The sequence below is a fragment of the Zootermopsis nevadensis genome, unplaced genomic scaffold (assembly GCF_977971745.1).
Source record: "Zootermopsis nevadensis isolate Lab colony 2312 unplaced genomic scaffold, Znev_1.0 Znev_ptg000012l, whole genome shotgun sequence".
Classification (NCBI taxonomy): domain Eukaryota; kingdom Metazoa; phylum Arthropoda; class Insecta; order Blattodea; family Termopsidae; genus Zootermopsis; species Zootermopsis nevadensis.
The window spans coordinates 3,567,846-3,582,709 of record NW_028259144.1 but is presented as its reverse complement, the minus strand read 5'-3'; the positions used below and the strand labels follow the sequence as shown (position 1 = coordinate 3,582,709).

Genomic DNA, 14,864 nt, shown 5'->3' with positions numbered 1-14,864 from the left:
TTGGACACACACAAATTACTCAATCCAACTTATGGACTTAAGTGAGCCCGCCTTGCAAAAACGCATAAGCTACGTATGTTACAGGACACGGTAATCACTTAAATAAATACAAAACAACGTTCCGGAAATATATTTCAAAGGGTTCGTTTCTCAATGAAATTAAACTATAACCGTCAATGAGCAATGTTCACATTTTCTCCCTAAAATTTTATGAACAGACCGCATTATTTTCCTCTCCGCCTCAAAATGCGCCAATTAAACATTTACCAATACTTCGTTCTACTTTCATCTCTCACACCGCAGAGAAAGATGTTCTAAACTTCCATCAATAGCCGACTATTCCTTGTTCTTCCGCACATATGAATTTCTTCTAAACTTTTACCGATAGTTTTCACTCTGCTTCCATCTCTCTCAACACAACGACACGAATTTCCTCTAAACTTTGCCTTCAATTTTCTTATTCCCCTGAAATATGAATTTATTCCAAACGTTTACCAATATTAGCTAATGTTCTTCTGATTATTAAATCTGAATATCGATCGACATCTGTAAACCATTACTTCATTCAACAGCATTAATCAACTCTTCTTTATAATGGGGATAAGCTGTTTTCTTTGCGTTAGAAACTGAATTTATTAATAATATTTATACGAGTTTCAATTTCAAAGGGCTAACCCATGAAAATTTACGTCTAGGATGCTAAGACGAAAAGCAAAGCTGTCCATGAGCCACATCATCAGGCCACGAGGGACGTATGAGGGGCATTCTTGTCCTCTGTACTAGGTGGGTGCGAATTTTCAGTTTCATGCTCTGGTCCCCTATCCGCGAGAATCGATCAGGAGACAACTATCCGATACGAGGGTCGGGGCAGCCCAGATTCCATTTTACAAATATCGCTATTCGTCCTGCCAGAAATAAACAAAACTGTTTCACCGCGTTATATGGACCGCCGTTAACATTTGTACCGGTCTGAAAGCGACCAGCCGAGCTGTATCATCTCAATGTCAGGTAAACTGATTTCTTTAAATGTATTCTCATTTGCTGTGAATCTTATCAAAACAAAACAAATATTATCAACCAATCTACTTCTAAAGCTCCATTTAAAATAGACTAATCGCTCTTCTAAGTACAGAGTAATTCCATCCAAACCGCAAGTGGCGATATTATTCGTGAAATAAAAACATTCACAACAGAGATTTTAACTAATAGGATCACAGATTACGCGAACATTCTGTAGCAGAAATCGTGCTTTACTATCATACTCTTGTAACCACTGCTACAAAACAGAAGGGGGAAAAATCATTAAAGTTTTTTTAATACCCAATCCGAAGCTTAAAATTAGAAGCTATATGGACTGTAAATGAGAGGACAGGAGAATCAGCTGATTACACGTACGAAATCCTCAAACCAGAATCACAAACAAAAATGTCTGTATTGTTAACCTTTCCACCCACAGCGCGGTACAGGAAGAGATTTAAAACTGCGTACAACTCCGATGTGGAGTTCTCTGCAGCAGAGCTGAAACAGCTGAGAGAACAACGAAAACCGAACCGCTCGATTTAACAAGGCAGTTACGTTTCATAAAGCCGAGAGCGTACTTCTCCTCGAGAGTATGAACATTCACCACTGGGACCACGCGAACGCCGCCCTGCTCCGGTTATTTATATACGTATATATACACACACACGGATTTCCATGGCAATTTCCTCTTTTCATCGACAACAAATTTTCGAGATGGCACAAAATGAATAAAAAAGAAGTCTTTCAGAATGGCTGTAAAACGTTTTCCAACTAATATGGCGTGTTACACACCGTTTTGCTTCAATAATCCAGTGCACATCCAACACAGTGTTATATAACTTCAATATTAGTGGAGCTGGCAGACTATATGTATCATTCATACAGTTATCTTTCATTTTATTCGCATGGGTTGGTCACAACATTAATTCTTCTACTTCCATCAAAGTTACACGTTCGATGCAAACTTCACGCATCACGGATTTATACGGAATTAAAAATAAACTAAATTTACTTAACGCCACAAACTGTAGACCCAGTAATATGAAGTTTGTAATCCATTTAAAACCAGTAGCTACCATATATCATCACCAACCATATCATAAATGTGACGCAAAAAAAAACAGTTGGAGGACTTATACAACACTTTTGTTCGTAACAGCTTGTCTCTTGCTAAATTTCTTCACTACTAATTCTAACTAATTTAATGTTGTTTTTTTTATTTTAAAAACAATTTTTAACACGCAATCGCGCATCGATGGTTCGAATCTATACCAGGATACATTCCGTGGTGTTCTAAAGACACATCCAGAAAATGTAGAAATCAATACCTTAAAACACGTCCTTCCAATGCAAAACGATCCTGTCGCTAGACACTACGTAATACGCACAGTAGGTAATCCGACATTAAATAAATAAGCTCGCTTACGTAATACAAGCTGGTATTATGCAACACAAGAATTATTTTATGCACGGTTCTAAATATTTTGTATCGCAATATATCTTAAAATATAACTTTTTAAAATAACTGTTTTAGAATAATGTAAATATTAAGCTAGAACAATCCCAAATCAGTGTTTATTTTTGTTCCACAGCAATGGCCGATGAGAGACCTAACAATAATAATAATAATTTAACATTCAACTTTTTTGACGTAAATACGTCTATATTGAAGGGTCATTCGGCAAAAAAGTGTAACGAAAAAGGGAAAGGAAAAAGTGTAACCTCGTTACCCAGGAAACGTCAATTGTTTACTCGGCATTGTTGTTACCTATAAAACATTACATTACATTACATTCATCTGCCACAAACCCATCTTAAGCGTAACTAATTCAAGTTAAATAAGCAATGTCTTAATCAAATTTTACTCAGTTGTAAAGCATGTATAAAGGAAATATTTAGAATAAAGCCAATATATAAACTTCCTTTCCGTATAGACGTATTTAAGTCTAATTCTCCGGAACCGTCGTTCCACTGTCAACTTTTGTTTAAGATTTAATTTGCTATCTAAGAGGTAACAGGATTTCCACACTAACGTAAATTACGCACAAATCACTAATTTGCTTAATCATACACTTGTAATTCAATGTAGAAAATGCGAAAATATTAAACGAATAAGTTCTCAAAATCTCGCTTTCGCTGTATGTGACCAAGGGAAGAGGTGTACAGAGTTCTGCGTCATTTTTTCTCCTACCACTGTTGACAGAAATAACACTGGTCAGTCACCGCACCTTTAAATCTGCAAATACATACAACCTTTATTATTATGATTACTGGGAAACAATGCTACGCGTAAGTAACAGCATTTGACAACAACAATTCCCTGCCAAACACCACCTTCTATTAAGTTATAATTTCTGTAACAATGTGGACAAGTACGTGATTAAACACTCACAACTTCCCGTCAAGAGCACGGGCCAACAAATAGAGAAAAATTATTACTGAGCATCTATTTCCATCACATTAATCTATTTTTCAAGCCACTTGATTGCTGATCAAATATGACGCTGGATATTGTTACATTTCACAAAACCACCAGCCCATTATACAAATGTCAGAAGCACGTTTCACGAACTATGTAACATAACCGTCGAGAAAAGAGCCCACACATTCACAAATGAAATTTCATCTCGTTATAAGGATCGGTTTCCGATCCAATTAACCGCAACACTGAATATTAACATAGCAGAACGTTAGCGATGTGTTACAAGCATTTCATTTAAGCATCCAACCAGTTCTGAAGCAATGGTCTAGCCAACCATTCGCTTCTAGTGTTCCTTCTGTCATGGCCGAGAGTGAGTATCACTCCTGCCTCGTATTCGGGACGTCTCGGGTCAGAATCTCGACAAGAAACCAAAGATCCTGATGTGTTTCCTGGCTTTCTTCAGTCCCTCATGGCTAACACCGTTATAATTTAAATTATACCACGATCGCTTCCTTCGAATCATGTTACAACTTCTCAATTTGATTGTCGTAACATCATTTATAATTCACAGAGATCAACATTCCTACTTTCCAAGCTCCAGGACCAACATTTTACACAGGACAGACCAAGTTTTCTAATTTTTAAACTATCACAGAAACTCTTTCGGTGTCTCCGTCCTCCCGTGCTATCTGGTGGTTACTAAAAAATCAAAAATATTAAATGCATAAAGCGATTTAGTAAATAACATAAACGCGTGACGTCTCATCCTTTCGTTGGCAGAAAATTGATATGGTGATAAGTCGATACTTGCTTCTTACAGTACACCACGTGTTACAACTTTTAAAGCAGGTCACCCAAACTCATGTTATAACGAAATGGACGATGATAAAAAAAGGCGATTTGGAACTCTTGCAAGATTTTACAGCGCCTCTCAGTCTAAGCTTTCTACAACTGCGCAGTCCAACCAATTCATTTTAATTATGTCAACAAAAATTAAGACGAAGGTAATTTATAAGGATTTTACACCGCTGTGAGCTCGCAAAGAAGCAATTTGACTAATTGAACGCAGAGTAAAAGAAAAATGACAATAAAGTAATGCGTTTTAGGTGACGTCTTCTGGGGATCTGGAACTATTCGGCACATTCAAGTTCATCCATACCGATTTCAAAAAGCCTGGAACCACGGCGATAAGCTCTCACCCACCTCATAACAGGTGCTGTATGCGAGCGGACAGGAAGGCCGTTTTTAAAAGGGGAACTAATTTCGACAATACGCTGTTCTTCCAGGATACTGGGAACTGGAACGACCCGTTCTTCAAGTGCCTGAGCACTGCGGGTCCCAACTTTTCGTCGGCTTTGATCTATTGACAGTTGGTAGGACTCCTTGGATGAGGGATCGGCCCGTCACAAGGCCTCTATCTGTACACAGGACATCACAACACAGAGAAACGCGGACAAACATCCATGGCTTGAGTGAGATTCGAACCCACGGTCCCAGCGACCAAGCGGAACAAGGCCACGCCTTAGACAGCGCGGCCACTGCGGACCCATCTTCCAGGATCTCGTTGGAATTATCCTACTAGAGTCTGATAAAAAACGCATTTTTTTCATGTGTTCTACGTTCAAGTATAGTAGTAGAAACCTAATGTAAAAAAAACTAATTTTTAAGTAGACAAAATTAGAAACAAGAGAAGTCCTATTTTAATTCTTTTTCTAACGATTTGAAAGCACACGAAAGAGTTTCCGCGCAATGGAAAATAAAATAGAGCAGTAATAAATCAAGAAAAGACTACAGTAGAGTAGCAGTAGAATAACAAACGTAAAACACAGGCAATTAAGAGAATAAAAAACACAAAGATAAGAAAAAAACTCAGAAAAAGAGGAATAAATGTTTCCGTGCCCTAAATATGGCCATGGGACATCGCGTAACCAAAATCCAATGCCACTGTGGATAATCAAATATACGAACCACTGGCACCACATTTTGTAGAAGGGTAGTAACATGAACCATGATCTGGTTGGCTAGAAGCCCACCAGAGGCTATGGTACTCCAGCTGAAGTTAAGACGGTAATGCGGCGTGGGTTGATGGACGATAACGAGAGAATAAAACGAATAATTATCGTTGTCTATTCTGAGAAACAATCAAACACACAAGTAGACTTTGCGGGAATAATTTAAAATTACTTATCGTTAATGCAGCCGGTAGACACGCCTAAAATTGCCACTGGGATTGAAAGGGTTGATGCGATTTTTCAAGTTTTACGCCCACGTGAAAGTACTGTTGAAAATACACGTCAATATTAATCTGCTAAATTTCGAAGACCAAGACAGACCAAGAGGCTGGTATAAAACCCGTCATGTCACACGTCACACGGAATCCAAAAACACGTGACTTACACCTTCGGAGTTTCACCATTTCCCAGATATGACTTTTTTACTATCTTATTTCGCCTCCTCGTCCCATCGTTTCCCTCCGACAAGCATTTTTCTCAACCTGACACCAAAACTCCCGCCACACTCCACATAAATTTGCACACTTAGATTACACTGCCTTGCAGAACACACCGCCCACCACAGATCCGTGAAAACAGAAAAAAATTTCAGGGTGTCATTTCGCAGTCCTACTCGGGACAGACGGTACCTCGCTCAGGATACATGGTTATTCGATTTTCAATGCCGTCGTGTCCCTTCCCATTCTAATATCCCTTTCAGCTCTCCTGATATGTTAACTACATCACGCCATGAAGATACTGGAGTGGACATCACGTGATGCTCGAGGTTTGGGAGTGTCCATCGTTCCTCCATCAAAAGGTCCATTAGTCAGGGTCATCCTTCAGAAGTTCGCCCGATTAATAATAGTTCTTTATTCATGTAACCTGAACGTTCATTACCGTCTTCACATAAGCTAAAAATCTGACAGTGTCTTAAGCCAGTTGATACAGTGACGTTAATCTTGCGGTTTACCAATCACTCAACTATGTTCAGACCTCATACGCGTTTCTGCGTCTCTTTTATTTACATTCGTCTTTATCTCCATTAGATTGTCATGTCATTGACTTCCTTGTATAACCAGAACACAAAATAGACCTTGGGTCCGGATATCTTGAGCACCATGCGGTCATTTCAACGACGACAAACCCGCAGGTTCGTCCAATTCTAACCTCAAGCACCTCTCATGGGCTGAACTGAAAAAGTGGGTTACCCTCGCACTTCCACACCCAAAGCAAGAGGCAAGATGCCACCAGATGTCTCAGCACGAACACCCCGCCAGTGGTCGTGGTATGCATGCTAGAATTACGTGTCCATGGTACAGTCCTTATAAAAACATCACGCCTCAATCAAACACATTAACACTATTGAACTGTAACAGCCTGGTGTGTTCATGATTTTTAGTTTTAGTCTGGTTTGGTACCAGACTCGTGCATGAGATACTGAGGGGAAAATAAATTGTGAATGTATAAAAATTACATTAATATAATTAATACATATATTTATTTTTCCAGTCTATACACAAAACTTGTTTTAAAATAATGTTGTTTAAAATTATTTATAACATTTACAATATAAATTGCATTATGTTATATTTTATGGCGCTTTTCTGTGTCGTATAATATTACATCTATCACAGCGCTTTTGATTTCGACGACATGTTTCGATGTTTACCACATCATCATCAGGTTTATCAATTCATATATTTTTAAAAACTATTGTACATTTGTGCATTGCGTTTATAGATTTTAATTTTCAGTCTTCATCTTGATTTGGAGTATGCATTTTGATGTTCATTATCAGGTTGTATTTTGATGTGTCGGACGTCTGATATCCACAGACGATAAACTGCAACTTTAAAATATAACATAATGCAATTTATATTGTAAATGTTATAAATAATTTTAAACAACATTATTTTAAAACAAGTTTTGTGTATAGACTGGGAAAATAAATATATGTATTGATATAACACAAACATGACGCAATTAAGATATAAATTTAATATAATTAAGTTTTGTTAAATGTGTGGGGAAAAAAGCATATACATTACACATATGCAAATTTATTATATTCACAAGTAATTAAATTGTAATACTGAGGAAACCCACAGCATCCCCCTTCATAATTCAGAAATTATCCACAGAACGGTGTGCTACGGATTGAATTCTCAATTGCAAAAACCTTAATGGGTTGAAAGCAACCGGTTCAAAACCTATCGATAATGATGCTACGACCAGCTAGGTTAACTACGCCGTCATCTTTACTCCACTCTGGGAAATGTTTGGTATGCCGATAAATTACAAGGTACTTGCTGAATCTGAGCCATGGAACATAGCAGAATGAGAACTTCACAGTCTACGTAAAACAAATCCGACGTGTTCTTGGCGCCTCTGGTAGATCTGAAAATCCGAACTGAATTAATTAGTTCTCTCTCATTACTGTTACGACTCCAGAAAGCCTGCATCTGATGCCTTTTCATTTTGCAATATCACGCCGGCCCTAAATCCTGAGATGTCGTACACTGCGAATGTAAATAATTGATATATATAGAGCAAAAAATGATGGAGAGAGACGCTGTAACTTGCACATACAAAAACCAAATTCAATATGAAACTGAAATACGGTGCCCGTGGAAATTATATTTTTAGCAGCACGTTATAATACGCTGATATTACTTTTTTTTTTTTTTTTTTTTTTTTTTTTTTTTTTTTTTTTTTTTTGTGGCTAGACATTCATATGAAGCAAAGTGAAGGGTTTCTGTGGCTTACACAAATCCTTAGACAGAGTCGTCATAATGCAGAAGTGACTCAAGGCACGTTTCAGTCTGTGTTTGTTCTTTCGGGAACATAACATGAACATGACTTGCAGTTCCCAATCTAAATATCGTCTCACTTCAAATATCACTAGCAACTTCGTCCCAATACCTAGAATTAACAAAGATGATTCTTGCATCTGAAATTCGGTACCGTGATTTCGACTGCTACTAAAATAAAACTGGGCAAAAGGAATATAGGTGCATATTGGTAAGATTACTAATTTATTTAACAGACATGACACCCGGCAGGCGCAGGGTTCAGAACGAAAAGCATGGAACCAACGAATCGCAAATTCAATAGAACGTCCGCTACGATCCGTACCACAACGTATTTCTATAACTCCCCACAGCACGGCGCTGTAACCCGTCTCAAGAATGGAACCTAACGGGATTTCCTAAAACCTCTACTACTACACGAGATTACAAATTGATATCGCAGCATCCAACAGGAGCACTGGGTTCATAGATTCTTCAACAGAGCAGCCATCTACAGAGCATTTTGTGCAAACAGCAGAAGGTTGCAAACGGCGCCGCTAGATGTCTCCTGCTCCTGACACATCACGGATCAATGGATTCTTGGTGGGGGGAGGGGGGGGAAGGGGGGAAGCGGAGGTTGTGAAATTTACAATCAAAATTAGGGTTCCATTAAAAGGCAGATTATTTCAACCAACTGAGAGGCCAGCTGGTTCTGCATAGAATTTGTCATATTTTCTGCAAAATTCTTGAAAAACGTATTTTCTACCGACGTCGAGTTGCAGCGGTCAGCACACTTCGTCTTCCAAACGGTCCGGGGTTCGAGTCAGAACGCCTAAATATTTTGTCTTTGATGTTTAATTCCGTCCCTTCAACATATTACATGTGCATCACTGCGACGGCTATCAACGAAGTACTGCCGGTAGGTAATAGTGTTTTTTGTATGGATAGTATATGGGCCAATATCTGCTACCCCTTCCGTACCCTTTGATCACCAAAGATTCGCCCCGATTCTGGGCCTACAAGTCCACAAGGCGTCACAACCCAGAGACCAACATCGACGAATCATTTCAAAGATGGCAATTTCTCTTCGATCGTCGCTGGAAATTTGGTGTGGGCGGACGAGTGAACAGAATATAAAGCAAGTAAACAACAGCTACCCTTGCAATGCCACCTGAAAGATGACAAACAACCGGAAAAAGTTGAGTGTAATCATTACTGTGTTTCATCAGTGGTTATCAACACATGTTTACTGCTTCTACGTCCTGTCACGGAGATTTAAAACGTGTTTTTACAGAGGCGATCATCTGCATCCCTCATATGGTCAGTTCGCTGGAGTCAGGCTGGCCTTGACTGCAGACCCGCCAACAGGATGCCCCACAAAACTAGTCACAACTTCTGAAATCACCTTTCTCTGGTACAGTGAAGCCATGGCACCGAGCCTTCAGACATTTCAGAGAGTGGTCGGACGTTAAATAAAAGTTTGATACTCATGTAGAAATTATAACTGGTTCAGGGCATGTAAACAGTGTCCAAAGCCTGCACAGTTATTTCTGCAGTACTCAGCGCGTGTCTACCTGCTTAAAGCCTACCTGCCTACATCTTCATCCTTAGAAACCTCGCCAACAGGTATTAGGGCAACAGTGGACTTACACCAATGGTCCTCGAAGCAAGTACTGTCTACGGCCTCAAGACTAGACCAGACAGTGAAATCAAAATAACTTATGTGACATTACAGGTTGTCTTCTGGGTTGTTGCGCCGTGTAGTCTGGTAGAAGTTTCCATCGGAAGGACCTCTGAATCGATGGTAAACTTCTTAAAATTTACCGCCGTCAAATCCTCAAATCCCACAGATTTCACGTTGTAGTTGAAGAGGTGATTTTAATTAGTTCTGTTTGACTTGCACAAGGCCTTTATGCCAGTGTTGCTCTCTGTTTCTCCACCCGCTTAACATGAGTGGTAGGAGTGCGGGTGGGGCAACATATTTCCTTCCCTGGAACTACAGCCGGTGACTCACTTCGCAAAAACAAGCAATTTAAGAGTCCGCACGAGTACGCCATGTTAGGAGAATATGCGGCCGGCTTGTGGCACATCTACTACGAAGCAACTTGATTTCAAAAACAAACAACACAGTTCCGTAACGTTATGATTCTTTTCTTGTTGGTGCAGACACGCCGAGAGATCTGCCATTTATTCTAAGAAACAGAGAACACAAACATTTTTCCTTGAAGCACCAAGAAAGCCATTATTATTGATGGCAATGTCACTGAACAGTTTTCGATTAAATTTGGAATGAAGGGTGTTGGCTGAATTTACTTTCGTTCATGTTGATCCGGGTTGTGACGTCGTGTGGGCTTTCGGGTGGAAAACAACATTTCGGAGGAATATACTGCCTCCATTTTCGGGGCGGATTTTTATTTTCGTTAGTGTCTGCCTCAAAAGCGGCTCTTCGTAGAATGTGTCTGAGCTGAAGCCGTGGTGTGTGACTAGCACAAAAACCAGTCTTGTCCAGACCGTACATCGCGCATTTCGGCGCGGTGTGACTGCAGTCAGTCATACAAATAACATATGGAGTTTTCTTATTTACAACAAAAACACACAGAGGAAGAAATATTAGCTTAAACTTCAGAACAGAAAGACTTCAACAAAACTACAATATACAACAAAGCCTTCTCGGCAGATCAGCAGTGCAAGTATGGAGTTACAATCAAATGTTTCGGAGACTATTTCTGCCTCCTTCATCAGAATAGATACTTTGAAGATAGAGACACAAAGACTCTGTAACGCTGGACTGTCACTCCATAGTTAAACAGCTAATTAATGTTGAAGACGTCTTCATTGCAATCAGTTGGTGCTGAAAACTTGAAACCTCACAAAACAATAAAATATTGCTTCTACTTACAGCTGAAGTTGTAGTCTGGACCCCAACTCCCGGCGGCTGTCCATTCATACTTTTCTGGTGGTGACGAGGTCCACCGTTCGCGTGCACAGTATCTCCGTTCCCCATCCCACCGATATTAACCTTCTGCATTCCATTCCTCAGATTTCGGTAAGGCGAGCACCTTGCAAAATCCACGTGATCCTCCGAATCAACCGAAGAGCTGGACGTCGCGCCTCCTCTCATTGCCGTCGGAGTGTAATACTGTTGCTGTGCGCCTGGTGTCATGCCAAATTCACCTGCTGATGACACTGACGATCCATTTGCTGGCGTATGGTTTGGTGTCAATGGAATGAAATACTGATTGCTTGACCCTGTGGTCGACGTCGAAGCGTCGCTTGTTGGCCTACTACTCGTATCTGAAGAAGAAGATGAATTTGGAAAAGGAGTGCTTGAGGAATGTTGATACGTTTTAGAGGTTTTTGTCGACGCTGGAGTGCCTCCTGTTACCACAGCAACTGGCTCCCAGACCTCGCTCGTGTGACTGGTATAGTAGTTGTCTTCTTTGGTTTCACGTGATCTTTCGTCAACTATTTGACCACCGCGGGCTACAGTAACCTCTTCACGAGTTACCACTGAAGATTTGACGCTCAGACTCGTCTCAAGTCTGACCGGCGCACGAAGTATTCCAGCTCTGATAAGAATTTGGTTGAGTAGGTCACAGTGAGGCACTGTCCCGTGTAGTAATGCCTCGCGGATTGCGGCACCGTCTTCCCCCTCCAATGCGATAGGACAACCGTTCACAAGCAACACTTCTTCCTCGCGGACACAGGATTTCTTCTCACAGTCAACTACTTTGACACCTTTACCGAGGATGGATTCAACAGTTTCCTGTATCTCGTCGTCCATTCTAACGTTCTCTTTATTTCAGTATCAATAAAGGAAGCGGAAATCTTCCTCCGTGTAATTCTGTGGAATCTTGCAGGAGGATCCTATGGGAGAAAGGTCAACTTTAAGCCAATTGTGAGTCAACTGCAAATGTCATGCAAAGTGCTCCAGGAAAATTCGAATATGAAACGAAGAAAAATTAGTGTTTTATCACGTGTATGGACGCAAAGTCGTTTCTGCCTAAGAACGACACCACGAATGGAGATAAAGCTGTATGTAATATTAACACGGGTACTAGGCGGAGATACGTTTTCAACAGCATAGATACCCGTCGGATAAGAAGCTGGATGGGGCACGGAGCAAATAGATATCCTGCCCCCGCCAGCAATTCGAACTCCGGTTATCCAGCCCATAAGCTACGTGTTCTTTTTAAAACTAAAGTTTCAAGGCTGTGGCAAACTTCGGGCCTGTTCAGGAAAACAGCAATTTTGACGTTTTGGGTATGCGAGATCGGAAGAGTGATTCTAAATCTACGAATAAACCTATACGAAACTTCAGCAGAATCCAATTTAAAGTCGACTTAATAAACTTTGTGGGGCTCGTGATATTTTACATTTGAATAAAACACTTTTAGCATGAATGTGACAAACTCCTACCTTCACTGCCTGACTCTTAAAGGACACGGTGGCAAATGTTTCAGACGACGTGACTATACAACATAGCAAACACAAAAACAAACTTAAGGCGGAAACAAACTTCACGAACAAAATAAACTAGGACAAAATGAAATTGCTCATGTCACAGCGGTAAGCATAGCAACAAACTAGCTTTTACTAGACGTGACCAATTTCAGACTGGAAACGTATTACTTTTAAAATACAAATTATCAAACACTTATTAATCTCCTTTTGTTGGGATCAGATCTGGAGCACTAGCATTCTGCAGGCAATTGACTCTTGAGTGTAAAACCATGGTGTCAACTCCTTCAGCACACGTGAGCAGAAAATATTTCTGCTATTAAGAACGACATAACTCACAACCTGGTTTTAAATCAGCCTGTCCTAATCCCGCTTTGTCCACCACAAGCCACACACGAACTGCCGCGGGTTCAAACCCGGGCCTCCACGATGTGAAACCGACTACTAACCAGCACGTAGAGGCCTGGTTTATGCCCCCAAGAGAAAGAGCCCCGGTGACAATTGTGTCCGGACATCAAGCCCCGGTCATCCAGCCTGTAGTCAGTCACTACACTGATTAAGCTATCCCGGTTACGCTATTAAAATGTTCCTTTGATTAACACCAGCTTGGAAATCGTTAACGGAAAGCTGTCGTAACGAGTTCGTTCGGCCGGCCTCTATCCGCCCTGCCACACAGAAGAAAACGCTTTCCACTTTGAAAGAGGAGAAAGAACTGTTTGGTTGTTCGAACCCGTCACATCAAAGCTCTCAGCTTGTCATTAGAATTTCTCGCTGCGCCACAGGACTCCCCAGATCGTAAAAAAATTAATGGACATTCTTTCATCAAAGCAATCTATATCCGGTTTCAAAACAAACTTCATTTCCGAACCTGCAACGTTTCCAAACTGCTTTACAGAAGAGATGCACGATTTTAAATATAAAGTTCAAACGGTCACTGGCCAACCTTCATACTGGCAGCGACTGACTGAATAACTAAGTTACTGAGAAACTGAGGGGCTCTTATACAAGGTTCAAGGGCATTACGGTGGTAAAAATCAAGGAATCGGTATAAGGCAGGAGTTACGAGGTGCGATCGGAAAGTTTCAAGACTGCGCGTATAAAAACCCGTACACTTATCTCAGGTATTAAATTCATCCATCACCCTCGAAGTAGTTCCCCTGGGACTGAACACAACGATCCCAGCGCCGCTGCCAAGCCTGGAAGCATCCCTGGAAATCTTTCTTTGTCAGCCTGTCAAGCACCATCTGCGATTCTGCCTGAATCTCTTCTATCGTCTCAAATAAACCTTTTCCAGGATGTCAAAAACACGCTCAGTTATCGACTAAAAACCGGAAAAATTTTGTTGAAAATTCAAGTACATTTATTAACAATATTACTAACTTGCTATTCTGCAAAGGTTAACACATAACTGAAAATTTTTCTTTAATAAAAATCAGTCATTATTTCTTGTGATACAATTCACCATTCGCTTTAATTTCTGTCGCTAAGATTTGCAAGCATCCCGCCCAAAGTTTTCTTTAGTGAGACGAATCCCACTTCTTGCTTCATTGATGAACATTAGGCTATTATTTCTGAGTTTCGATTTGTACGCCAGAACTCACTTCCAGCAGCAGTGGCCTTAGTACATCGCGGAGCGTTTGAAATACAAACAGAAAGCGTTAACAACGCCCTTGTGCTTAATTAAGCTCTTCGTCGAATTTTCTAAATCACAATATATTCAGACAACACGAGTCCAGGTTTCAAGGAGTTAACTAATGCGTAGCAAGAAATATTGTAAGCAGTGTTGAATGCGCATACAGGATAAATCCTTGCAAGGAAAATATTTGAAAAACACTTACAGACATATTCAAATCGGCATGTTTACTTTACAGACAGCCAGGCTTTTGTTTTTGCGCGCATGTAAATTTACTTTATTTACATATCTGAAAGCAAAATATTGGATCTAGTACATTTTAGTAGAAAAACAATGAACTTGCATGCGCATTTAAGATAACTTAATCTACATATTTCACTCGGGGTTTACATTCGATCTGCATGAGCCGGAAACAACAAATGATGCTCCCTTATTCATGGCCTAGTGTAGTTTCAGCGGTGGGGGGGGGGGGGGTGTCTGTTGCTTTAGGATAATGTAAGAACCATCTGCTCTGACGCATTCAACATGGCTGTCTCTCGTCTTGT

At 40.3% G+C, this 14,864-nt stretch overlaps 1 protein-coding gene across 7 annotated transcripts in view; it reads right to left on the bottom strand.

Annotated features, from left to right (window-relative positions):
- LOC110841535 (ras-GEF domain-containing family member 1B) overlaps window positions 1–14,864 on the bottom strand; it is a 360,406-nt gene that overhangs the window by 222,192 nt on the left and 123,350 nt on the right. For 2 of the 7 annotated variants that reach the window (XM_022087177.2, XM_022087178.2), the window contains exon 2: window positions 11,125–12,092. The exons of 4 other annotated variants lie outside the window; for them this stretch is intronic. In XM_022087177.2, coding sequence (XP_021942869.2) covers window positions 11,125–12,009 — 885 coding nt within the window. In that variant the 5' untranslated portion in view covers window positions 12,010–12,092. Of the gene's footprint in view, window positions 1–11,124; window positions 12,093–14,864 lie in introns of those variants that run through there. One more of the 7 variants, XM_022087179.2, reaches the window with a different exon arrangement.